The sequence below is a fragment of the Bombus pascuorum genome, chromosome 2 (assembly GCF_905332965.1).
Source record: "Bombus pascuorum chromosome 2, iyBomPasc1.1, whole genome shotgun sequence".
Classification (NCBI taxonomy): domain Eukaryota; kingdom Metazoa; phylum Arthropoda; class Insecta; order Hymenoptera; family Apidae; genus Bombus; species Bombus pascuorum.
In genome coordinates this window covers 7,226,223-7,254,100 of record NC_083489.1, presented here as the reverse complement: position 1 = coordinate 7,254,100, position 27,878 = coordinate 7,226,223, and the positions used below count along the sequence as shown (strand labels likewise).

General features: G+C 42.2%; 1 protein-coding gene and 1 long non-coding RNA gene across 4 annotated transcripts; one reads left to right on the top strand and one right to left on the bottom strand.

Moving 5' to 3' along the window:
- The first annotated feature begins 2,081 nt into the window (after window positions 1-2,081).
- LOC132916301 (uncharacterized) lies at window positions 2,082-4,519 on the top strand. The gene is made up of 2 exons (XR_009660068.1): window positions 2,082-3,082; window positions 3,163-4,519. It is a non-coding gene; the product is annotated as an uncharacterized LOC132916301 (long non-coding RNA).
- A 7,154-nt stretch (window positions 4,520-11,673) lies between these two features.
- LOC132916285 (transcriptional repressor CTCF) lies at window positions 11,674-25,644 on the bottom strand. Of its 3 annotated transcripts, none has more exons than XM_060976161.1 (4): window positions 24,564-25,644; window positions 24,065-24,496; window positions 13,500-14,295; window positions 11,674-12,798 (listed from the first exon to the last, which is right to left on the bottom strand). In XM_060976161.1, the coding sequence occupies exons 2-4, from the start codon at window positions 24,381-24,383 to the stop codon at window positions 12,132-12,134; spliced, it is 1,782 nt and encodes a 593-aa protein (XP_060832144.1). In that variant the 5' UTR covers window positions 24,384-24,496; window positions 24,564-25,644; the 3' UTR covers window positions 11,674-12,131. The 3 variants fall into 3 exon arrangements, with proteins under 3 accessions (XP_060832144.1, XP_060832145.1, XP_060832146.1); XM_060976162.1 differs by having other exon boundaries at window positions 24,572-25,644; XM_060976163.1 differs by having other exon boundaries at window positions 24,065-24,993; window positions 25,076-25,644.
- Window positions 25,645-27,878: the final 2,234 nt, after the last annotated feature.

Below are 27,878 nucleotides of genomic sequence, written 5' to 3'. Positions count from 1 at the left end.
TCCATACTTAACGGTGTTCAAATATTTGTACATACTCATGGACATTACACACGAAAAATTATTCTACATTCGAGTATTGCTTTTGACTTGACTGGAGTACGTGCGACTAGTTCTACTATCAGACATGAGCCGAATCGTTAATTTATCAGCGAAATTAAGGTATCACTTTTTCATCTTTGAGCTCGCGTCGAAGCGCCAGTTCGCAACAAACGCGACGTTCGCTGCCGCTTCGACGATCGTCCGTGTGGTCCAGTCGTTTCAATTTAAAAAACATGGCGTTCCATATAATAATATTATTGACACGTTTTCTTATTTCCTTATTGAGTATTACACCAAGTATAATTGAACATTTAATACAACATTTTTTTTTTTTTACTAATTTTCTTGTTCCACGAACATTAAACATCGACGACACAAATGTGGTTACACAAGTAGCCATTTAATCTCGTGTTTGAGCATTATTGCTGTAAAGTTGCGTGCGACTCTTCTTGTTTTCTCAACACGTTCGTGTATACATGAAAGATTTGCACGCGATGCGATTATTCACGAAACTGATGTCCACCATGCAGCTTTTACGAGCGATTTCTCAACAGTTTCAAATACAAGTTCGATCGAATTTATTTTCTCATTTTTATATCAAATTCTTTATGAATGCATGATATCACTTTTCATAAGAACGAAACATAAATTTTTAAAACGACAACCGAAACGTCCGATGTGTTCCTTGTGAAGTCATCAATAAATTCGATTACCCATCAGGTTCCCTTCTCTCATTAAGGCTCTTCAACCCAGCATTTCGTTGCATCTAACGATCCCCGATAAATTTCGTCTCCATGTTAAAGCGATCGCCAATTTCAGTGATTTTAGCCTTGTAATCACGTACGTATAACATCTCAAACCTATATTCGAGAAATTACCCGAGAATTTACCGATTTTGTATGTGTTACGTTTGCCCCGTGTCATGTGCCTGCAATTAGGTTAGGAATCTACTGGGATTTAGGTCACCGGATGCAATCAGCGTTTAAGGATTAATCATACGTGAAATTCATATATCGTTACCCCAGTTTCTATCGATTAAAAAAAAAAGAAGATAACTGTCCAACGTTATCGCAAACTCAATTAAACTGATTTCAATTTTTCTACAGAATTGCATTAACGATTATTAATTACGATCGATAACTACTCATATGACTTTGGTAGCTGACCAATATATGTTTTAGTGGGTATTGGCAATTACGATACTGTATGCGATTGATATCAGCTGCAACTGAAATTACTATTGACGTATATTGCAATTTACACAGTCACGTTCCATATTTACTAACATCCACGTTAATTAAGTTTATAATTATTATCCCTAATCTGGTCTGTGTGATCTATTTCGATATACAGTAATTTCCAGAACAAATCTTTTTAAATTAAATTATGCAGTATTTAAATTTTGCACGATTCGTCGTGACTCTTAAAATACAGTCGAGAAGCAGCAAGAAACTGGGGAAACATGTAAAACCACGGGTGACTGTATCGCACATGTTGTTTCGCGAAGCGAAGAAACTTAAAATTAATTCTTACGCTTATGACCAACGAATCCGGGCAATGTCACGTTGAGATTGGCTTCTGCCTTCTATCATCCGAAAAAAGCAACGACCGTTACGCGATCACGAATGAACTAAGGAGATAAAAAAAAAAAAATAACTAGATCCTTCACGCCGATATTTATCGAATATTGGCCCAACTGGGAACCCAGTTCTCGCCAGTATAACATTACTTACTTTATAGTGTAGCTCGTCTCGTGAGACTCTTATATACTATATGCTTTAAAGTTTTCACCTTTGCTACTATTTTGTTAATCCTACTAACTCCATTACATCGTTACATCGTCTCTATGAGCTTCTTATTTACACTATAGAACGCGGAGAAAGGGGAACCAAAGGGAAACAGATGCGACTGAACGAAAGGATCGATAAAGACAGATGACTGGTGTAATTAATCCGTAGTAGGCGATAATTAGGCGAGTTTCGTTAATTCGCTAATGCATATACATATGTATATACTATGGATGTATATAGTGTATATATAACATATTGTGTTTATGCATCAAGAATGTGCGTGAGCGTTCGGATTTATTACGCGACTGTCCTCGTTCGTCCTATTCCTAATAAATAAACTGCGAATATCTGTGTTTATGCAACTTTATATCTTCATAAAGATAACCAAAGAAATGGAACCTAAATGGAAACGCGTTTTACTTACTAAATAATACAACAAGCACTTGGCTTTGGATATCTTATATAGTTTTGCCTGTTATATACATATATTTACTAGACTTTTGCACCTCTTAATTATCTATAGATGCATAAACACATCCGCAGTTTACTGATGAAACTTCACGAACTCTTTCTTCGTTGCATCGCTTCTGTTAAAATATAAAATAGAATTATTTTTCTTTCTATCTTTAGCCTTTTATCGTATTCGACTGTACCGAGCTCTTCGTGTCCCTCTGCTTTTTCAACCTTTCGAAAGAGAAATAAAGAGGTGCCGTTGCACGATCGCGCTTCGATATTCAAATTTACGTGTGCATACGCGTAAATCTATATACATAGCTTTATAGACCTCGACGGTTTTGCAGGTGACGCGATCAGCGAGGAACTAAGGTGAGCAATATTTGGCGGTTTGTTGCAAGAAGAACGATTTTTTCGTTGTTGATACCGTGAAACAGTGGTGTTAAATGTTGTGTCGTTGCTATCTGCAATGTTATCGAAGGTGAACGCACGCCGAAATTTTTAAGTAAATTCGTGAGATTAGATTGAAAACGAAAGTAATCGTTTGAAACGAAATCAAGCATGAAGTGTCAGCGTAGTTGCGAAGTGTTACTACGTATTATCCTGATTATTCGTGTTCGAAAATTCGTTACATCGTCAGGATGGGTACCTGGTATTCAAGGTAATTTCTATTTGTATGTTATACATCTTTTATATTTAAATCTTCCTCGATATATTCTTCAAATTTTGAATTCTAGAAGAACGAACTATTAATCAAGCAATTTCAAAAAGATTGCCTCTACACTTGGGCACCGATAGCGGTATGTTTAAAAAACAAATTGATAACCTAATTTATCAATATACGAACGAATGTCTCTCTATGCGTGCGCATCTTTGATAGTAATCGGCATAACCACGAGCGGAGAAACAAATGGAAACTCCAGCGCCAACGAAACCCGGCGAAAATAAGGTCCGCTGAGCACGGATGAATCGATCGTGAGAAACACGCTTCCGGTGGCTACCTTGGTGCGTACATATGTACTTAACGCTAGAACTAGATCCTGAACACATCGTTCTCTAAGTGACGTCGTGCTATTAAGCGCATCTTATTATCATCGACGGAGTCTAAGGTACTCGGCCTCCTCGAATCTACTGCAAAACGAGGCTGCGTTCTCGATTCCCATATATATAATACGGATATATCTGTCGAGACATACGGAATAATAGGGGTAGTGTTGTATTTCTTATGCGTGGCTTAAATTTTAGTAAGTCCATGTCTTACACAAAAAATCACGTTTGGCGAAAGCTACACGAGTTCCCTTAAATAAATTATCGTTTACGCTTTCGTTCGGAATATATAAAATATATTATGTATGATAATATATCGTATATATCATAACCGTGTACACTAAGTTATCGACTATCCCTATATTGCGTGTATATTATATTAAATCGAGACAAAAGATCCGCGTTTTATATTCGTCCGAAGGTTCAGGCGTTCGATTCGTGCTTCTTTTCTACGGATTATATAGTCACGTTCACTGAATAAGCCACGGGCGCGGTTCGAACCAGGAACAATCTTTGGCTCGCTTTATTATGCGACAACTGAGGGGTCACGTTTATAACGAGTGTCCGATTCGTCTTGGAACAGGGGCGGGGGAGGTTGTCTAAAAATGGTCTGCCGTGGTGGTCATTGCGATATTATTTTTCGCCCTTCAACCATACAGTCTGAACTATTTACACTATTTCTTCAAACGACAAATAAATATTCGTTGAACCGAAATGTTCTGATATTGCAGGTAGAGAAACACCGGTGCCAAGTACAATATAATCACGGGATTAACCATTACTTGAAATTGCGTCGGATAAGCGTTCGCTCGTCTATCTTCTTCGTCATCCTCTTCATCTAATTTCCTCCTCTCCCTCTTTGTTTCTCTTTTTCTCTTTTTGCTTATACTAAGGCAACTAACGAACAGTTAAAAAATTGTCAAGGCTCTTGCTGGAAGGATTATAAAACGCGACGCGTCCAGGATGTCCTTCATCCATCGTCATAACGTCCATATCGTCATCTCGATCAACAACATTTCACCGACAACCGTAACGCGCCACTTCATATAACACGAACGACACCAGCTCGGAACGAGAGTCTCGTCCTTAAAACACAGCAGAATTGGTGATCGCTAGTTTCTGACGTTGCGAGTTTTGCTGTCTCTGCTGTTCTCTATCTCTCTCTCCCTTTCTCTCCCTCTCTCTTATACGAAACCGTAAACTATACGAGTAAAGCGACGAAATAACGAATGTGTTCCCACAATGTATTCGCGTCAGTCTGACAAGACAAGATTCACCTAACGTTACTTGTGTTTCGCCTGCTCTCATCAACACTATTCGTTCGACTGTTAAATTACTACAGCGAAGATCGAAACGTAGCCTTAGTCAAAGAAGAGATTGCGCGACAGTGTTCCAAATTCAGACAAAGTTTCGGAGAATTGCTAGCGATAGTGCAGAGCGTTCTGATAATCCTTAGTCGGTGAGACATTCTCGTTCGACAGATACTTTGAGGAAATTCTCGATTACTTTTACCGTATTTTGGAAACTTCATAGACTGTCGGAATAATTCACGATGGAATACGAGAAAGCTCGTCGAGTCGTTTGAGTTGCATCGTATTTTCGATTAAAATTAATCGTAGCAATATTTTGGAAATACTGCCGGAAAATTGGTTTCGTAACTGGTCCTCTCCTTTGGCGATCGAAATGTAATTAATTCGATCGCGTCGATAACACAGAAAATTGCATTCGAGAATAATTCGAATCAGCGATGTAGGTCGCATCTGGTTACTCTTCGCGATCGAGGATCGCTAGGTGAGCAAATTGAATTTAATTGCCGGATTTACCGTCTGGTCATGTGATCGAGAAAGTCTTATGCGCTTTATATAATAGTATTTAACTGTTGCACAACGTGGTTGCACAGGAACTTAAGAGCATCCTACGATAGTCAATAGTATCCAATAGCGATGTTACAATCAATTAGAGATATATATCTTTTGATTTGTATGTTCCTTCCAGAAGAAGATAAGAAATTATAACTGAGGCGAGATAGACGAAACGACGAGCTTAGAGATTGATTTTCCGATTGAGAAGGAAAGTCGGACAAACGTAGTTGAAGATTCTTGTTGATCATGGATCGACACTCGAGGGAGACAGGAAATAGACACGGCGAAGATTTCAGCCGTCGATAGAAATTCATGAAAGTGCACAGACACTCGAGATAGGAACAGAAGGAATAGCACGGACAGTCGCGGACAGGAGGAAGCTGGAAGCAGCGATAGTTGCGACGAACTTGTCTTTGATCGATCGAATTGTAAAAGACTGTGATATTCTTGATCGTTTCATTTCTGTAATTACGATCTGTCAAAAATGTCAGAGATGCTGACAGTGCTAACTCAGCATCACAAACTCTGTGTGGTATAAACAATTTCTTATTTCAAACTCGCCACAGATTTTCTCGTTTAAGGAATTTTCACTTACGATCATTTCAATGAAACTTCGATATAATTTTACATCAGTACAGATCGATAATTTATAATAGAGTAAATATTGAACGAAATTTTCAATCGATGAACTCACGCAACTATTTATGCCGCTGTTCCAGCGAATAAAAACGCGCGGCGCTGTCCGTTCGAGTAACGCTAACATAAATAACGTCAAAAGCGAGAAGCGATTAGTAGATAAGCGAAGGACGTTCGCTATAATTAGAGGAAAATTAGACTACGAATTACAGAGCTACACGATAGATTTATCTAATAGAGTACGTAGTTTTGTGTTCGTGCGTACGTGTAAATGTTTTCCTTAAATGTAGCTTAGGAAATCTTTATGTATATATATGCATTATATATTTACGTAATGTATAGATATATACGTACGTACGTATGTATGTACAGAATACATTGTTTAAGAGATACGCGCGTTTGTTTTTCCTTTGTTTAGTCGGGCAAGACGAGCAAAGTTTTCTTAGAAAGGGAAATGAAAATTAGAATGGGAAGCTGCTACTTTTGCCAGAACGGTGTCGTCGTTTTTAAAACTCTCTACTTTCTGCAAACTCGTCGAATTGGTTTTTTACGTTATTACGTAACAGTTATTAAGTGGTGTGTGTTTCTTTCTGATAATAATTGAATATCGATGCGCGACACAGATGTGGCGTACAAAAGCGTTCGTCTTCCTTCATTTTCATGGCTCTCTACTGAGATCGGTATGAAAAATATCCTTGTGCAAGCTAATAATTCTTAGAACCTTTAATTGAAGCGCGTTATTCGATCATTAAGCGCTACTTCCGGTTTCGTGGTGCATGCCGTGCATAAGAGCGCGTCGAATCGGAAGCTTCATCAAGAATCGTGAAATTCGTTAATTTTTCCTTTGTAGATTTCATTACAGTAATTTAGAGAAATTTCCTTGAAGAAATTATTCTTTCTTAATCGCTTTTTCACAAAGTTAGAAGAAGATACAGTTCATTACTCGCGGCCTTTTAACGCTGATTGATTGTTTTCGTCAAGAAAAGATGGTTCTCTCAGCGAAAACAGACAGATTAACGATTATTTCTCTCGACGTAGCAGTAAGGCCAGGAGAAAAGTGGGCGGTCGAAAACAGAGGCCGAATTTTCCACGGGCAGAGCGGAAAAGAACTCTTAATTAGTTCGAGAATCGCTTTCGGCCGTTAATATCGCCGTGAAGTTAGGACAAACGTGAAATGGTCTCGCTGGCTGGTCAATTAAAATAGTTTAATTGTCCGTGAGACTTCCGTAACGAACCGGTGCAATTTCCAGTAACGAACTCGGAGTTCAACCTTCTCTCCGAATATTTGCATCCACCGCCCAATTTTTTTCTCCTATCGTCGACCAATCTAATTGGAGATCAGCCGACTTTGGTTTACTTTAATCGCCTGAATCTAGCGAAAAAGAAAGATAGACTAAAAAAAGAATATCTGTCTCTTCGTGTTTTTAATCCCCGGGTAGATTTTCTTCAAAAATCGCGAAAATAAATATTGTCGCTTTACGAATCTTATAATTATCAATTACGTTCCATAGAAAATAATTCAAGCTTATCACTAGAAACGTACATATATATATAATTCCACGCGTGTGTTATTCCAAAATATTTCCCTGACGCCGTAAACAGAGAATACAAAAATACATTGCTTTCGAATAGTCGCTCGGAGTCTTTCAATACGGCGGTGAAATGAAGCTTCCAGATATATTAAGCGCGTTGAAATTTCCGCCTCGCTCGAACCGGAAATCTACGACTTTATGCGACCACCACGCTCCAGAAGCTCAATTATGTCGGCCAATTACGTCGACCAACGACTGTACACGCGAATCTGGCTCGTGAATAGAAGCAGCTTTATTTGGTGGACGTGCAATTCGCGACGCCATATTGCATTTTGTTTTCACCAGAGCGGCCGCGGGAAAGCAAGAGAAAAATAAAGACAGAGATTGTGTGTGCCTCGTTTTCCCTTTTCGAACATTTATTTTCGTTGCCTCGCGCGATGCATTTTAACGATACCGATCGTTGTATCGAGTCGTTGTATTAGCAACAACAAAAATTATAATCGCTATAGAACAGATAGATCTATGATAGAGTGGAGAGTTACAAGTGATAGCATTATCACCAGTAATAATGGATATGACTATACGTAACAACAACAAACAACAGCAACGAAATAAGGTGAATTTATATAGAGGTAAATAAAGATACACGGTGTTGCTAATAATAATAGTAATAATAAATAAATATAATAAATACCGATGACAATAATAAATACGATGATACCGAAAACGTTAATAATAATAATAATAATAATAATACTGATAACAATTCGTAAAAAGTAATTACTATACGTAATGAAGAACAATGAAATCAGTAGCTAAAAACCGAGAGACGATTAGTGCCGGTGGTCAAGAATTCTCCGATCGAAAGCAAAGTGGAGGAACTGGAAAGGAGTGCGATCAACGATTATTCAGATCGCTCCTCTCTCTCGTCCTAGTTTCTTTGTTTTATATTTTCTACTTTTATCCTCGCGCATGCCATTTATTTGCGTTTTTTTTTTTTTCGGTCGACCAAATCAACAAACACGCGTCAAACGGTGCACTTCGTTAATTCTTTATTACTTTTTTTTTTTTTTGTTCTTATTTTTATATTTTTTCTTCGGTTAAAATGTCTCTGCTCTCTACCCGGACCGACGTACTAATTTCATTTTACTTCGTTTCTCGTTAATTAACTCGTTAATTCGTTAGTATTGCTTAGTGTTTTATTGCTCTACGTTCGTACGTATGCGACAATCGCAATCGTTGCACGCGGTACACGGCGTTTTCGAGAAAACTCACGAAACAAACGTCACCATGCACGAAGGGGAGGGCGAGGACTAGGAAAGCTTTTTGGGATCGATCGATTTCTCATCTACTCGATCGTTGGATCCCTTCGCGAGGAAAGACCCCTAACGTTTCTTTAGAGTCTAAAATTTCCTACAGCCCCCGGTGGAATCCAACGATGAGCGTACGAGCGCTACGCGAAAACACAAAGTATAGTACAAGACGTGTTCATGTGTATTCTGTTTTCCGGTGCTTCGTTTCTCCATTTTTTCTCGCGATTAATATTTCTTTTTTTTTTTGCCATTTTTGCTTCTTTTTACTGTTTTGGCGGTGAGGTCGGCTACTCTGTACATGCAACGCGGTAATTATTTGTCGGCAATAATTAATACAAAAGGACTCGTTGGATCGTCGCGACAGCTCTTCCCAAGCTGGCACTGATCCACGCTCTTCTTTGTTCTCTCGCGATCGTGTTTCGCGTGTATTTCCTTCTTTTTTTTCTTTTTTCAATCCCTCTATACCTTTCCTCTCTACTTTTTCTTCCTTTTCGTTATTTTTCCGGGAATTATTCGGCGCTGTGTAATCGTTGCTTTCGGAGAAAAAGTTGGTCGAATGAAGCGAAGGTCGGATTTTTCAGCCGGATTTCGCTGACACTCACTTTTCGTTGTCTCGAAATATTTCTTTGTTTTTTTTTTTTCCTACAAAACGTAGTTCCAAGAATTTACGTTTAATATTACGATAAAAGGATTCGCGAATTTCGATGTGTAATCGTTGCGTTGCTGAATGGGAATTTTATACGCGTCACTAACACTACGTTTATCGTTCGAAGCGAAGGTCGTTGTTCGTTATATAAAATATACTTAAACGAAATTTCTTTTTAAGACTATATTGGTGTTCCACTCGTTGCACGAAGCTTACTTAATTATAGGACCGTTTAAAAAATATCAGAAGCTAATTAAGCCTTACGAAGCGCATTCTCCATCGTTAAAAGGCAAACCACGAAGCCACTGATTAGTCGATCTCTCCCACGATCGAACCGATAAATATTCAATCATTTTCTTTCGTTAAATTCTAAAATGGAAGCGGCCTGTTCGTTGAAACGTTCGAAGATATTGCTTTAGTTTAAAAGAGGCAGAAACGATGAATTTTTACGAGTCGCGAAATCCGACTGGTCGTGGCGCCAATTTTGAACGACGATCGCGAAAAACCGAAGAGCGTGGTTAGGGTTCAGACGATCGAAGAAGTTTCTGCCGAAGCAAATCATCGTTTTCCATCACGTTAAACTTCGATGTTCGCCTCTATATGTATAATTATATAATTCGTTGTGTCGAAACATTGCTTTTGACCGTACGCGTCGTCATTATTACTTTTTTTTTCCTTACTCGTTATATTGCTTCTATAAAATATGTGTATAACAAAGTTACGCATCTATTACTCGAATCTGCTCTAAATATTACGTGTAACGCGCTGCGTGTCGTGTGTCTGTGTATATTTGTCTGTTTCTCCTACGTGTTCTTATGTATACCTACTGTGTAATGTAAACATGTACGCGTGTGAACGCGCTTAGAATATTACTTTATTTCATATTCGAGCTTCTATATAACCGATCGTGTAACATCGCTGAAAACTGTGAACACGTTGGAAGTATTGCAAATACGACGACCTCGAGGCGGCTCGATCGATGTCCACGTGTCGTTAACACGTTCTATGCCACGCATCACTGTCGATGACTTTCTCTTGTTTTTTTTTCTCTCTTCCCCTTCTTTTATGGGAACCGTGTTCTTCTGTGCGAGGTAAAAATAACGGCGAGAAAATTGATGGAATTAAATATTTGAAAAGTTGAGGAGTTCCGCGAACTATCGTTCGTAAGAATGAAACGGTTTTGCATGACGTAGAGCGTATTAGGATGGTCGAGGTACACGGTGGCGAGCAAGGAAATTTTTGACACCTATCGCATTATTATTTCGTCCGGTATAATTCTTATGCAGTGTATAGCGTAGAATCTTCGAATTTTCTACTAATTTCTATGAAACAAATGGGAGATTCATTTTCCTCTCCTGTCTAAATAATTAGCCTGATTTTATCTACTCGAACACTTCAGATCCTTCACATATGGTCTACGTAGAATTGAATTTCCGTTTTTGCTTTTTTATGTCTTTCTTGAAAAGGCTGCTACTGATCAAATACTCCCTTGTCCACTATTCAACCGCAGAAGTTACCATCAAACGGCCGCCAAGAGATCTAACGATCAACGTGAGAAAAATGAAAACAAGTTACACGAGCGAGTTATATACAACCTCCTTCCTTATCATCGAAAGAAACGTACAGGCCTGCACCGGCGCCTGTATCGAGAGTATCCATCATCCGTCGATCGCCCTGTGGTCGAGTGTAATTGTGGTCCAACCGTGGAAGGAGCCATCGAAAAAAGGAACATGGGAGAGGGCCGATCGTCTCGAGATTCGATCCGGTGCTCTTCGGAAGAAACGGAATGGTCGCTTCAACGACTGTACGTTTCAACGAGAGCGACGAATCGATCTCTAGACACGATTCGATACCCGTGTCGCCAATGCATTGGCGTTAGGACGCTGAGGACGAGCGTCGATGCAGGGTCTCGCGGGGGAAAGGATTTGGGGAGAATCGAAAACCGGCCGGAAATTTCGTTAGCTCGTGGTTAAGTCGAGCCTTCTTCTAATTGAGTCGTTATTGCACCGAATCTATCGTCTTTTAATTTCCTTTTAATAATCTGCTTCGTTATCGTCGTTATTATCGTTATATCATGGTGTGTGTCCCCCTTGGTTTGTTATATGCGTGTACGTGTGTAATTCTTGTTTAATCCTCGAAGAATTTTCTTTTTATTCGTTATTTCATTTAGGCAGCTAAGTATCAATAAATAGTGTGTCTCCGTAACGAGCTCGCGACTAGAACCGTACGCGCTAGTAAATATACTATATATATAATAATAATATAATATATAATATAATAATATAATATCATAATGTATTAGATATAATCGACTAGAGTGACTAGACTGCAGTGTGGACGTCACCGTTCGACGTGTTCTTTGTTCTCGTTTCTTTCATCTCATCTTTTTTTTTTTTCATCGTTCTCTCCTTTATCCATCGTCGTTTCATCTTGTTTTTTATTCTTTTTTTTCTCTTTCTGCTCGTTTTAAGACTTAACATTATTGGACGTTTTTATTAATGTTAGACATTATTTAAGAAACCGACACACTCCTATCATTTCCCCCTCTCTTCACCCTCTACCCATCTACCATTAGGTTACTTCTCTCTATTATCCTCCATTTTCTCTACTGGCACTTTTCTACTTAAAACCTACGGCAAACCTTTATTCTTTCTCCCTCTCTCCCTCCTCATCCCCGTCAATCTTCTCCCATCGATCTTGCCTCGTCGTCCCGGTTAGCCGGGCGTCGCTGGGAACGACCGCTAGCTCTCCCTAGCAGCGGTCTCTAGGGCGTCGAGGCGCCTGGTCGTGGTCTTCCTGTCGTCGAAGCGCTGCTACAAACCACGATTATTGCTCTGTTGATGTTGCGTCGTCGCGTTGCTACCATTGGTAGCAGGTTGTTGTTGTTGCTGTTGTTGCTGTTGTTGCGGCGGCATCTCGTCGTCGCGTAAACAAGCGGACTCCAGGTGTTTGTTCAGATAGGACTTGAGAGCGAAGGTTTTGTGGCATCTCGAGCACTCGTAGTTCTTGTCCGCGGAATGCGTCTGCATGTGGGCACGTAGATTCGACCGATCGGCGAATGCTTTGCCGCAATGCGCGCACCCGTATGGCTTCTCTCCCGTGTGACTTCTCAGGTGGCCTTGTAGCAGCCAAGGCCTGGAGAACATCTTGCCACAGACGCCGCAGCTATGGGCCAACTTGTGGGTCAACACGTGCATCGCCAGGGCTGGCATGCTTACGTATGCTTTGCCACAGTGAATGCACTTCTTCGCCGATTGAGAGTCGAGGCTACGATGCGTCTGTTTGTGCCGGGACAGGTTCGATGAGGTTGCGTACTGTTTGCCGCACTCCGTGCACGTAAACTTTGGCCTATCCGGCTGAGCAGCCTCCTTGTCAGGCACCGCGGCGCCATTTGCGTTCGCACTGCGACGCTTCGAACGGCCATCCGACACAAAGAATGCCTCGTACGTGTAGGCCACCGTCTTGCTGCTGGTGGTGGTGCTGTCGAGGAAGGAAAACACCGTGATTTATGATAAATTTGGAACTTTGTTCCGAGAGGTTGGATCGAGTTCGTGTAATGCCTATAATCGAGGTTGCTGTTTAAGATTTATTATAAGCAACGAGTAACACCCATGCGACAGATTCGTGAACTAGATGTACACGACATGAGAGAGAACATATATACACGTATCCATATCGACGAACACAATACGTTATACAACAGCCTTCAGGCAATGTGACACCCATAACAAGCTATCGTGTATATATCACATACATACAGAAAGCTTACTGCGACATCGATTTGCACAATCACTCATCCATCAACCATATATTACATTCATCCTTTATAACGATCCAAATATAATCAATATATATATATATATATATATATATATATATATATATATATATATGCAACCCTACATGTAAAGAGACTCGTCTACCTTTTGGTAGATTCGTCTACTTCTCAGTGGAATTGTCTACCGTGCAAAGATAAGAAGGTGGTTAGGCAAACGAATGCGTATCTGATTGATCATTTCTAATCGACCCGACATAATCATAAAAACAGACACCCGAAGTGGAAGAACCTTGCCTTCTCATCTCTGTATAGTACTTCTCAGTAGAAACATATATTACATCAAATAAAACAAAACAAAAATATTCCATCGCTTCTCATGGAAATGCCCACCCTGGATACTCACCCATCTCTTCCGGCGGAGCAATTTGCGTTGACCTCCGCGGTGGCGGGCGACTGAGGCTGCGGGGTTTGCTCCTGTTGTCGCAGTTGGTTGGTTTGCGAGCTGGGCACCGGTACCAGCACGGAGACAGGGATAGACTGCGCGGTCGGCGCCGGCTGCAACTGTGTCGGCTGCAGCTGGCCTGTCGACGCGACGCAGGGTACCGTTGGAGGCGGAGGAGGCGGAGGCGGAGGCGATAAAGTGTGAATGAAGACCGAGTGCGTGGGCGCAGCCGGGGACGCGCTCAGGTCGAGGATCGCCTGCGCAGCGGACAGATCCTCCTCGGCCGACGTACGGATCTCCGATGTGCGGATCTCCGACGTGCGGATCTCCGATGTGCGGATCTCCGATGTGCGGATCTCCGATGTGCGGATCTCCGATGTGCGGATCTCCGATGTGCGGATCTCCGGCGTGCGGATCTCTGACGTGCGGATCTCCAACATCGGCTGGAGGCTGTAAGGCCTGTAAATGTCCTTCTTCTTCGGGGGCAGCGATAGCGCCGTCCCTGTGCTGGTGAAACACATCGAGAGGCTTTTCCTCGGAGGCAAACATATCGAGGTGGACGACGACGACGGAGTTGTCATTGGGGCTGTTGGGTGTGGTTGGTGCAGGCTGGACCCGGTCATCACCGCGGCCAGCTCTTGAGGCGCGGCTGGAGGCGGCGGAGATGGTACCACTGGTCGGGCCAACTCCGCCGCTGAGCGCAGCGTCGCGTACTTTGGTGGTTCTTCGTGGTTGATCCATGACTCGTGCGTGTAACCTGCGGGTAGATTGGTTTTGGTAAATCGGTTAGGTTTATGAGGCACTTGGTGGATGTAACGACATTAATCGTCTAATAAACTTGCTTCGTTAAATGGGAAAGCTCGTCTTAGAGACTCGAGCTCTTGTGGCTTATCGTTAATGGCGCATAATTTTTCAAATCTAGGTATCTTGGTATAACTTGTATTCTTATGGAAGATACTTTCCAAGGTTTCGTCAGTTTTGTAACTCGATGATTTAAGAAATAGGTTGTAGCATCTAATACCTGTTTCATGATATTATCTCATCAAGTTTCATATGTTAAGCAATATTTTACTGCGTCTCATTCTTCTGGTATTTTGCATATCGTATGTTTGATAAAATTTAATGAATTCTCATTTGTGTTAGAAAATGTTTCTTTTATAATCTGCTTACTTATAAACTTGTAAACTAAGGATAAAATTTATGTATATTTCATTACATTTCTCAATTTTGATCGAGGAGGATTATCGAAATGCAAATTATCGATACAGGATTATCAATTGAAATTATCAATCTCAGCGTGTTGGTGCAGGTAACGAATTGGCTCAGTCACTGTCGGAGCTAAAATTAACACGGAATATTAAGTAATGAGGGATACACGGTCAATCAAACTTAATGGGGGATTCGAAGCTGATTAGGGATTGCTAATGAATAATGCAAATTGAAGGTTTCGCGTCTCGAAATTCATGCGATCGAAACTCGCATCCGTCGAGGGTTCAATGAACTCCTTTCACCCTTTCTAGTTGCAACGAATCAGATCGCTCGATCACCTAAGTCCATTCGAAACAAACAACCCCAATTCCAGAAAAAAATGAAATTAAAGCAGAAACAACAAGAATATTTTTAAGCGAAAGAATTAAGCAACTCCAAAGAACCAGCTCCATTTTTGTTAATAAATCACAATTTGAATGAATTGAAAAAGAGAATCATGAAACAAATTTCTTGAGTATTAAATATTCCAATAAATCCAAGACAAATATCGGATGTGTCTCTTTCTACGCCCACGAGAGAATGCGAGAGAGTATTCAACAAAATTTTAATATATCCATTATAATTAATACATTCATGAAAATATTATTTCTGGAAATTATAATATTATAACAGAATGTCTGTATCATCTGGATCATCCATGGTGAAAAGTTATTTTAGTCCATAATAAAATCACATGTCGTACTATGTGGCTTCATACGGATGTTTGCAACTTCATAATTTAAGATTTATATGACTTCGTAATTGTTTCGCAATTTTCAGACCTTGTCTTCTCTTTTACGCCAAATGAAGGCTCATATTTTTCTTTACAAGATAGAATATACATATATATAATTAAAAATATATATAGACACAAAATAAGAGACTTCTTACAACTAAGTACGATCTCTTCGATTCCGCGATAACGCGGAAAAGCATTTTTCAATTAAGCCGAAACCAGTCTGCAATATTCTCCCAGCAACGAAATTCTATCCAACACAGCTAAAATTTTATCCATCGACGAGTTTTCGTATTCCATCCATAAAAGTTTCCTTTAATTTGGCCATTTCCGTGGCGAACGATTATTGGAAACGGTTGCTGGTTCGAAAATTAAACGCCACGAGGTTTTCCGATTCACAGGGTTGCGCCGCGTGGATCGTCGTGAATACGAACGACGAATCGAGCCACGAAATGACAGCCTTTAATTATCTTCGGAGGATTTTCTCGGCTGGAACGAGACACGTCGTCGGCGTAAATTAAAGGGCATCGATAACGTGATACTTCTGTCTCTTTTTCTTCCTTGTTTCTCCCTTTTTACTTTCCGTTCTAACGTGTATAGGTGGCAGCCGGTTCACTCGCAACCCCCATGGCCCCCGCCATGAATATTTGAATTCGTGAATCACACGGAACCGGTGCGCCGTTTCATTTCCTGTTGCTGGCACGCGTCAGCTGGTCCCAGCATGTGCGATTGTTAACGAGAAAACGACCAAAACGAAGAAAAGGGCGATGAGTTTCTTTCTGTATTATACTAAAGGGTATCTGTTGCGTGTGTGTGGGAAAAATTTCTATGGAGGAGGATTAAACGTATTGGTGTATATAGTGACGAAACGAGTTACTTGGTGCAGTCAAATATATTTAAAACTATTGGTAGTACAGAGTTCGTCGTCGTTCGCTAAGTGTTGCTCGTTATGCGTATACGCGGTAATGAGTACGTTATCTCGATGATAATACTACTCTAAGACTGCTCGATACTCAGTAACTAACTGACTACTGATCGATAACTGACTCATTCAAAGACTGACCGACTGATAACTGATAGCTAACTGATTCGTGATTGACTACTGACTAACTGATTCTGGTTGATAAGACGGCTCGATAGTAACTCGCTATAAGAACGCTCGATGAAGATTAACTATTGATTACTGATCGACTCATTGTCTTAACGATCGTGTTCGTTTATTTATACTGGTCAGGGGAGTACCGGAGAGTTTAAATTCAACTTCGGTTGACGGTTGCGCGTAGCGGCTATATTATTTTGTTCGGAGTTTGTTTATTATTACATTTCGTATATCATAACGGCGTTAATGTCTCGAGGTAAAACAACAACATGAGTCGTTCTCGATTCGCATCGTCCTCTGACTCTGTGCCGCTACATGTCTCTGTGACACGTGAATTTATCTTTTTCCTTTTTTTGTTAAGAACTTTTATATCTTTTTGTATTTTTTACGATTTTTTATGATTTCTTGTCTCTATGTTGTTTCTACGATACGTGGGTTTATTCTTTCGTTGAATTAAAATTGAAGTGCACCGTTTGCATTGGTTTTTATAATTTTTAAGATTTGTATCATGTCATTACGAGTCAGATTGTTTCATATTTTCTTCATGTTTTTTAATTTTATTCTGGTGTTTCGTGATATTTCTAAATAAGGATTCTCGACCTTTTATTGTATATTTCGCGTAAATGGCGGTCCGACGCTTATAAGAGTTCTGTTGTCACTGGCATATATGACAAATGTCAAGATAAAATATTATCCAGCGTTTATCTACGTCATCTATGTTTAACTACGCAAGAACATACCTAAGCCATCCATTAAAAATGTCAATCGATAAAAACGTAGAAATTTTAACGGAATCTAGCGTCTGAAATCTAGCAAATCTGAAATCTACCTCGTAAAAATAGCTTTTATCCAAGGACAATTGCCCCAATTTTCGTATCCATCATTTTCATTAAAAATGTCAATACTATTTTTCTCCTATGTTGATCGATGTCTAAATGAAACAATGAAATTCAACAACAACGCTCCATACATTGTCATTAACTACAACTGATATCATAGGAACATAATCGACCACCATAATTTCACTTTAATTTCAATTCGTCTACTTGATTTCAGATCATCTATTGTAGTTCTAATTCGTATTTTATACCCTGTCTTGTAACAAATGCTTCGTCGAAGAAAACAAACTGAAACAAAGTACTGAAACACCCAAGTATCGTCGACAATGCCAACTACGAGTTAAAAACACGTGTTCCATTATTTCCCAAACCTTCAATGAACAACTATAGCAACACCTTTCAACGGAGTCAAACTTTTCGTTCGACGTCAGTTCGGCTCTAGTTGTGCTCTAAGTACACTTTCGGAAGAGTTCCACATAATGTTCAGCGAAACAGTTAAACGGTCGGTCCTTCCTTTTATTGCCAGTGTCCACGCGACAGGACACGCGACAGTTAGCCTTCGATGCCACGTTGCCTTCCACCGGACACGATCGATACCGCCGCTGCGACAATGTAACGCGACATTCGCATTGTTGCGAGTAGGACCCGAACACTGGAGCGCAGAAATTGCCTGCCCATGTCGCGGCGTTGTCAACCTCGTGTCTCTGTGCTTTTTACCGTTAGCTGCGCTCTTTTTCGAGAGACAAAAGTCGGGAATTCATGCTATAATAAGCTTCAAAATATTTCTTTCGGTACAAATGTATGTGTCGAACTCGTTTTCACGCTAAAACTTAGCACAGCTTGCGATTAACTTGCTTCTTATGCTTTTCCTTTTCTCACTAGCGAGTCGTGCATACGAAAGGATTCGGAAATTCTTGTTGTTTTCCAGTAGATTTGTCAAGCGGCCTACCCGGTCGCAATCGATGAAACGTGCTCGTTGATTGTACAATGCAAATTCGTCTTTCCGTGTTCATGTCACGGTACGACTTGGTTCGTCGATGTTCGCGGTGATCTGTGTGGGTTTGGACATTAGGAATAAGTAATGAGAAATTGGAATTGGGTAATTTCTTTTTTTGAAAATGTATTACGGTTCTATTATCTTTGTCATCATTGATCGTATAATACAAATACGTTTCACGATTGTAGCGCGATATGATTGGATTCGTCGATGTTTCCGATGGTTGATCGTGAACGTAAAGAATTTAGATATTAGGGAACGAGAAACGGAGAATATTTTGGCCTTCGGTGAATCATTCCTCGTTTCGACAAATTATTGTTTTGAGAAGAACTTTCGCATAAAATAGAAATTAATTTACGTATATTAACAAAGATTATCTCGTATCTTCCCGAAAGTTAAGAAAGTATTTTTCGATAGACAAACTCGATCGATTGAATTAACCTAATCCCAGATTCGATGTGACGGGAAACTTTTATGCATCATTAAAACAAATTCCATACGATAAAAATCTAACGTCGCTAACTATTCATGCGACACTTGTTGCGATCGTAATGCTTTAAATCTACTTCAAACCTAAAACAACGAACAGGCAAACTTTAATTTGCTCTTCGAATAAGATGATAATACGATTCGTACGTAAAGCCTAGAAAATTGCATCAACGATGGGATTGGAGGAAGGTCTTCGGCAAACAGAAGCTAGTTTATTCCGCAAATGCAACAAATCGCGGAAGGTGTTGACCCCGTTCCAGCGTCGAAAGCCGCGCTCGTCGAACGGCAATCCTTAAACCGATAATCCGCACGTACTCAGCGGATTTTCAAAATCGATTTCCTCCCTCGTGCGAAGCTTTCGAACCGCGTAAGACAGAGAAACTCCTATTCCTTCGACTTCCATTCTCGTCACGAGGATTTATCCTCCTCCCCCTCCCTTCGTTGACCCGATCCTTTGATCCCGACACTAGCGCCACCCAGCCGCGATAATCATCGTCGTCAAGCAGCACTGTTAATTACGCGATCATCCTGCCTAATTGCCATCGATCAGTCAGACTATTCCTGCTTTTCGACTAACAATAAACGCTCTATAAACGAGATCTTTTCACTGCTAACAGCGATTTTAATTAATTCGCATCTATTAAATTAACGAAATTATAGTTATTATAGAATTATTAGTTTCAAGTATAACTTTTATCTTAACGAAACATGATTTTTCATATTTTTGAATGTGGATTTTGTTAGAGTATCGTCATTCAAATTACGTTACTTTCTAACGGGACGAAACTGACACTAAAGTTGCAGGAACAATATGTTGTATCATTCGTGGACAATACCGTGACACATATCGCACATATAAAGTCGTATTAGAGGTTCTTTAAAGAAGATTCGACAAAACATCCATAAAGCAAGGCCACGCGACTTTAAGAAGTTCGAGATTCATAAACAACAAGGATTACCGGATCGTAACGTCTGAATAATGGAAAGGGAGCCGTTGATATCAACAGATGGCACTTCAGCGTGTGCAGATATCGCAGTTTTTAAGAACGAGGAATCTTCTTACGTACGATATTAAAATCTCTAGCTTCGACAAAGGTCGAGGACGACCGATCTACATCGCTCCGTCGTTCGTTACGAATACGATAATCTATCAACACCACAAAAAAAAAAAAATGATTCAGCGTCGAAAGCAGAGAAGTCAGATGAGAATTAACAGGAGAACCCTGTTGGCGCGTAAATCTCTCGATTGTGGAAAGAAGGCGAATAAAGAGCAGCGCTTTGACGAATCGCAGGGGGTCTATTTCCTCGGTGGGCCGACAGCAGAAGAGGGGTAAGGGACGGGCGTGACAGCAATAAATCAGAAAACCGTGGCCGACGATCGATCAACCGGCGCGCATCTATTATTGGCTGAAATAAAAGGAAGTTAACACACATACACGCGCAAACCTATACGTACACTTCCAAACACATACAAAGGAAGATGAGAAAGAGAGGGTGAGCGAGAGAAAGGGAGAGAAAGAAGAGAGCGGTCGTGTCTGGAAGTGCATTTCATCAACGGCCTAGGGAGAGACAGAGACCGTGAGTGGAAAGAGGGTAAGAGAGCGGGAGGGTTGAAGGAGAGACAGAGGGGCCAGGGGAGAGGGTGAGAATCAATAATGTCGAATGAACGCTCTGCACGCTCCCACGAGTCTGTTGATTCTAGCCTTTCAAAGGGCGACGTAAGGTCCTTTTTGCTATTGTTATTCGCCGATCGTTCCGAACCAGCCGTGCACGCTACATTATCGGTACCATATTACACAAGATATTGAACCGTTTGAAAGAAATTGATAGAATAATTTCGATGGAGAGGCCGATAGATATTTTCCAATTTTTTGAAGAATGATACAAGGTTTAACGCGGTTGTTCGAGGCTTGTTTGAATTCGGTAGGGATTCCGGAATTGTTGGGAACCGCTGCAACGAAAAACGCGATGTGACGTGCGTTTGCGCAACGCGCGGAGCCGCAGTGGGTGTCAAGCGAGCGCGTCCGTTTCGCGAGTCGCGATAATAAAGCTGGCAATTAGCGTATCCGCCGACATGGATCCGGGCCGCCGATGATTCCGACAATTCTGACTGCGGAAAAATTTTGGAAAATTCGCCCACCTAACTTTTCTTTTTCGCGATAAAAACCTAATCAGAAGGTGATTCGAACGTAAGCCAAACTTTGCCTAAAATTAATTCGAATCTTCTAATTTCGAATCCAAGCCATTTCCTTAATTGTTCCTCATCCGCACAGCTTCTTCGTGGAATTATTAAAAATACCACGTCGGAATTAACCGAAACCTAGTATAAACTTGATTCAGACTAGTCATCCTTCGAGCAAACATGTTTTTTTTAATATGTAATTCAATTGGTTACGGAGCAATAAGTCGATCAAAGATAAAAGGATTTCTTTCCGAGCTTTAATACTATCTAAAGCTATTTATTTCCGAGGCTGATGATTTCGTACAATTGTGAATGTTTAGCGAGGAATACAGTCGTTCTAAAATATTATATTTTGTCCGGCATTTAACAATTTGTTTGCATTGGTTGACGTTACAAATTAAACGGACGTAAACATTGTGAAAGGAGAATCATATGATAGGAGGGAAGCGTGAGAAGCAGCCCTTACAATGAGGCATTACGTGACCGCGAAGAAAATGCAGCTCGTTTATTCGTGTGTTGAGAGTCACAGTAAAAGGAAGCCGTTTAATCGATGCCACGTCGTTCTTACATATTTTCGACCTGAATTCTGATCTGACAAGGTCGCGTTCGACGATGTATAAAATCGAACACTGGATGAAAGGTTACGAATAAATTATACCCAAGGAATTACATTTTTCTCTGACGATTTCCAATGACGAGCCAAAATATTTCTCCAATAACGGTAATATCAAAATAATGGTAAAAATAGAAATTATTTCATCGGTGATAATTGTTAAAAATTATAAAAATAATTCGCCATTTGATATGTCATATCCAAGAATCAGAATAATACAAACGGATATTTATTGAAATTCTTCTCGAACGATATTTATTCGAGGATTGGAATAAAACAAGAGGACACGTTTACTGGTATGCAAATTCCACGATAAGAACGATGAACGATCGTTGTTTTGCTTTTCATAAATTCTACGTTGAATCACGACCACGCCGTCGCGGCGTCGTGGTGGTACACGTGTTACATAACACTTCGCGCCATGTTAAAGACCCGACGGTCGGGCGTTATAATCGATAACTGAATTCAATTAACAGCTGCTTTCGCGTGAATTTTTTGCAACCAACTGATCAACGTGATTGTTAAAAAGAGAGAGAGAGACAAAAGCGAGCGTTTCCATTGCGTAACAAAGGATAACAAAAATACGTCATAAGCCAAGCAATCGAAGTGCTTATAGCTTTAATGGGCTATAAATAAACAAGAAAATGAAATGTTCAACCCTATGATAGACAAGGCACGTATTTTTTATGTACGCGTCCGTTCGAGTCAACTTGTGGAATGCACTCAACATGTACCCTGTTTGTTGTTGGTTTTCCAACTCGTCGTTGTTTGAGTTTCCAGCTAAAACATGTATTGTTCGTGAAATTACTCGTTCTCGAAGAGGGTAGCCTCGAAATGCTAGTAATTTCTGTTTCGAGTAGCTAATTTTGTTCATCATCGTGTCCTCTCTAAACAATGGCTCGTCGAAGTAGTTTCGAAATATCGCAGACGCATCGAAATAACTAATGAATCCAGACTTTAGATTTTCATCGGAGATGGAATTGTAAATACCACGATCTGACCCAATTGCACGTTGGAATGTTTCTCCTACTTTATGAATTTAAAGTTAATTCTGTGAGCTCTCTCCGTGGCGGTATTTTAAACGTGCGATTCAGTTAGTTCAGAGCAGAGCAGTAATATTCAATGCACTTTCAAAACGTTCTACCATCTGTACAGATAAATAATGCAACTGGTAATTTTATTGGGAATGTAAGCTACGAAACTACGTGAGTTTAAAAGATTTAGTTTCGGATATTACGAGTTGTACCACTTATTATTAGCTGAAATAAATACGGGAAATTCTTATTTCTTTGGAATCGACGAATAATTTCTCTGCATGTTCGTTTTTATATTTTAGCCGTGGAGAAAAATAATAAGTAGAGATGGTCGATATTAACGAGAGTCTTTTAGGATGAGAAACTGCAGGCAGAGGAACGTAAAGCGAATCAGAGCGCGTCTGCCGAAAATCCGATGTCCCCGTTTGTCATAACGCGAGATCTGTCTGAGAGACACAAGAGAAAAGGCGGTTCCAAAAAAAACACAGCCGGACGCTTTGTTCGTAAAAGGAACGTGACCTAAATGGGACGAGAGGGAGAGCGAGGAAGAGGAATCATTCCTCCCCTTTTGCTTCGATCCACCCAAAGATCCGCAGTAGAATCAACGATCGGCCTGGCGGGTGTGTCGCTGAACGCGTGAACGTGTCTGTGTCTACGTCTATGTGCGGGCATGTGTACGTGTGCACGTGTATTCATACGTGTGCGTGCGACGCATGGCCAGAATCCATCGCACGATCGCGAGCTAAACGAGGAAAATCATTAAATCAAGAGGGATGAAGAGGGGTTAGTCGGTCGAAGGAGACGTTGTCCACACGATAGTTATCTCGCATTCGTTTCTGCGAGTCCCATGGGGAGCATGCCTCGTGTTATCGTCGCGGTAGAGTACCGCAATTTCTCTATAGCGCAGCCGATCGGCCAATCGGCGGGTGTGTCACCCCCGTGGCTCGACGTATGGCCAGACTCCAGGGTCCAATCTCGGAGGGTAAAAGAGTCTCTGTGACCAGTGGTGGCACGGTCCTCTTCATCGCAATTCGCGATGCTACGCGCGAGATTAGAATCCATGGAATCTGGGCAATGTAGGGCGTGGCACGAAGATGTAAATAGAGAGTAGGCTACGATGATCTAGCGTTTATCGTAAATAAGATGATCGTGTAATTCCTTCAGGGAATTCTCCTTAACCTAACACGTGGAATTTTATATTAGGCTACATTTAAGGGATACCTGATTGCTTTCATATACGCATTCTGACAACCAGTTGCAACTGATAACATTAAAGATTACCTACTCACCATGATAATACAGAGCACCAGATGCGTTCAGTGGTGGTGGACTAGGTGCAGTGGCACCAGCGGTTGGACTATGCGGACCCCAACAGGTCTGCTGATGATCGACTTGCCTGCTATCCGTATCCCCAACCACGTCGATCTCCTCGTCCTCTGGCTCATGCCTGTGTTGCCTCTTCTCTAATGACGCGGAAGTCTGCTGTATCCCATGGTTCCCCTGCTCCTGTAGAATGTTCGAAGGATCGTTCTGTTCTTCCTGTGGATCGTCGACGCGATCCGGCCACGGGTAGGCCTTCCATTTCTTGGCCATGAGGCAGCGCGGCATGTTGACGCAGTTGTGGTGTTCCGTAGCCGTTGTAACCACGGGTTCTCCGTGCTTCGTTCACCAGGTGTTGATCACTCGGCGCCGGTGACGACGATGATCCTGACGTAGTATCCCTGTCACGAAAAACCTCCGACGTTGTTACACCACTACCAACACCCTCACCAACCGCACCAAACGCACCACCGTACCGACGACGATCGACGATCCCGAGGACGTCGAGGACGTCGAGGACGTCGACTAGCGCGACGCCTAGCCCGCCACCGGCACCGCTATCGCCGGTATCGCGTTCCTCGTTACACCAGCCGTCGACCACGACGATGCGGTCGTCGATGTTGCGACGCCGTCGCCTCCGTCGCCGCCGTCCGTCACTCAGCGCCGTCCGTATCTGTAACCTGCCGTTAACCTCTCCCCGGATGATCGAGCTATCCGTTGACGGTGCCTGCTGCGGCTTCCTCTTCGTCCTTCCTTGCTCACGTTGGGGCGTGATCTGCAGCCTCGTCATCGGCACAGCGAGGGCAGCTCCTTCGTAGGATGCACCGCCACCATGCCAGCCTGTTCGCACGAGAACCCTCCTCGACTTTTCCGGCCTCACCCCTTTCTGCGATTCGTACTAGCAAACTCGCGTTCTCTTTTTCTCTCGGTACTACCACTAGACAACTACTATGCTACTACTTGATCAGGTTGATGCCTACTACCGATTCTCCTTGTATCTTCGTCTGTATTCCTCTTCGTTCTTACTCCGCTCTTCTTTATTCACTCGCCGTCCGTCCACGTCTCTCGATCCTCTTTCATCAGCGTGCCTCTCTTCAATGTTTATACATATATATGGTATGTATGTATACGTGTATAGATATATGTTGTTCAATTCTTCCGTCCCCTCGTGCAGTACAGTTTTTCTCACACGACGACTACTACTAACTTCCGTTGGTTGGCTAACTGAGTGGACCGACTGACTGACTGACTGACTGACTGACCGTCTGTCCGTCCGTCCGTCTGTCCGTCCGTCTGTCTGTCTGTCCGATACTCTCTCGGTCGCTCCCTGTCGCGGCTCTCGCCAGTGACAGGGGTGCTCTCGAATACGATCACAACGACGGGGTGCGACTGTTTAGTCGGTGGCGCTGCCGCTCCGTCGCTTATCCCCTACCTTACGTTATTTTCTCTCCTCGTCTGGCTTCAACTACCGATTCCACCTCTCGTTTCGACCACAACGGAACTAGGAACCCCCGCCGTCCCTCCGTTGCGGCTCCCCTTCAGTCAGCATCGGGGGGCGGCGCTGCAATCGTTCCACTGCCACCGCTGCCTCCGCCGCCGCCGCTGCTGCTGCTGATGGTTTCTGCTGAAGCAAGGGATGGCTGCGCAACCCCTCGAGGGTGGCGATGCTAGTTCTCGATTCCTGCAGGCCTTTTGATTGTGTGCGCGCGCGACCTCCACGTTTGCGCGAAACGCGCGTGTGTGCATCGCCATTGGCGTAGCCACGCTTTGTTGGTCTTTAAGAGTATCTTTTAGCTTGTTACTTCGTGGAATTTAATAACGATTAGGAGATGGTTGCTCGAAAAGATTGTCTGTTGGAGAAATTTCGAAAGAATGAAACGTGGAAGATATTTCCTGCAAAGGTTAGGTCGATAAGGAAGAATGTCTGAAGTTCGAGGAAATTTCGGAAACCCTGTTGATCGACGCTATTGCGACCCGACGAGGGTGTACGCCAACAGATCGACTCTCTCTTTCCCGCGCACGCACACATTGTGCAAACTCGGATTTATGGCAGTCTGCCGCCATCGTATGCTTATAGTAGCCTGCAACTTTGGTTAGCCCAAATCGTAACTAGTCTAAACAGAAGTATGAACCACGCTGTTAATATTCCATGCTTTCTCTAACTTTCTCATAAACGATGCTTATATACCTCCCTAGTTCCACGTTCCAAAAACTTCGAGGCCGTCCCCAAGCAACTTATAACTAAAACATATCAAATTAATTCACGTTCGATCGAGGCTTAATTTCCCCCAGCCCGTAAATCCACCGAAACGGAAGCTCGTTCGAGACCGGCCGTGTGTCACGGTGGAGGTTAGTGAACCCGAGCAAAAAAGAGAAAGAAAAAAAAAGAAACCGTGCACCGAAACCGTCCGCGAGGGATGCGTGTGCAAGTGGTCGGTGTCGAGGCCGCCGCGCCGTGTCGAATGTAGACATAGAGGAAAGATAGAGAGAGAGACAGAGACAGAGACAGAGAAAGAGCGGAAGAGAGAACAGCTGGCCGGGCTGCCACGGGCACCGGCCTCGTTCCTCGCGTCACGACGAGTGTGTAAACTCCCAAGGGGGAGGCCGATGGTAATTCCTATGGAAGATTGGCTGCATAGTGGTGACGCTATGTCGCCCGATACGCGACGCGAACTTGTTGGTAGCGGGTTGATGGTGTTAGTGCAGCGTGTAGAAGGGACGGTGCGAGGGGTGAAGGGTAGCTGGCACACGTTGGGGTGAGATCTCGAATAGGAGAGGGTAGCCTCTATCTCCCCTATTCCGCAAAAAGGGGGAGAAAGTCGAGGGTGGAGGAGCCAGAAATGAGAATGTCGGCTAAAGTGGTGGGAGAACGAAGGTCCGCGCGAGGGTTAGCGGAGCTGATAGTGGGGACAGCGAAGCGGAATGGGGATAGCCACGCATGCGCTACCGATCAGCATCGACCCGACGTCTAGGCAACACCTGGTAGCACCCCACGTGCCACGTTAGGGTGGCACCAGCCACCCCGCGCACGCGATACCTCGTATCGAATATCACGCTGGCCTTCCTGTCCCGTCTACTGACCCACGCCAACCATGTCTTTCGTCGCTCTTACGGCTCGAGTTTTCGTAAATGGGATACAGACCAATCGAAACCGGTACATGGCACCTCCTCGTTAAACCGGTTTTGGAAACAGGAGGTTATGAACCTTCGGCGAATGGAAATTCAAAGTGGTCTTTCTTTCTTTTGTTATCGATTCCACAGGTCCGATCGATGGTCGAACACAATTGTGTATAGAAGGCTTGCGATAAGATTTTGTTTGCGGAGTACAATGGATTTTCTGAGATGGAGGACGATATGCGATTTCGTGAAATTTGGAAATTAGAGGGGCAGTATTAGGTGTAGGTAGAGAGTTGACTTTAGACATTTTGTTAATTCGTTACATGTTACATAGCATCGTTCTTTCTTACTTAATACGATAAATAATAACAGTTACTTTCAATTGTACTATTTAAAAAATTGTAGAAATATGATACGAATAGTTGCAAATCTTCCAATATCGAGGAAAATGGGATTTTTCGTTTTGCAACTTTTTACAACTTTAAATTTCTCGTAAATGAGTAAACATTCGCAATCTGATAACGAGAGTTCAAAAATAAAGTACATAGTTCCTATACACATCTGTCTTTGGCGTTATCAACAATGTTCTTCGTATCACCTGTGACCAAAGGCTCGCAAACTATCGGCTACAATTTCTGCCGGAACGAAGGAGTTCGGGGCGTCGAT

What these genes read in the sequence shown, in the direction of transcription:
- LOC132916285 (XM_060976161.1), bottom strand. Translation starts at nt 24,383, where the DNA reads ATGCCGCGCTGCCTCATGGCCAAGAAATGGAAGGCCTACCCGTGGCCG. An exon ending in TGGTGCTCTGTATTATCATG is followed by an intron (nt 14,296 to 24,064) that starts GTGAGTAGGTAA and finishes ATCTACCCGCAG; the next exon opens with GTTACACGCACGAGTCATGG. An exon ending in TGCTCCGCCGGAAGAGATGG is followed by an intron (nt 12,799 to 13,499) that starts GTGAGTATCCAG and finishes CTTCCTCGACAG; the next exon opens with CACCACCACCAGCAGCAAGA.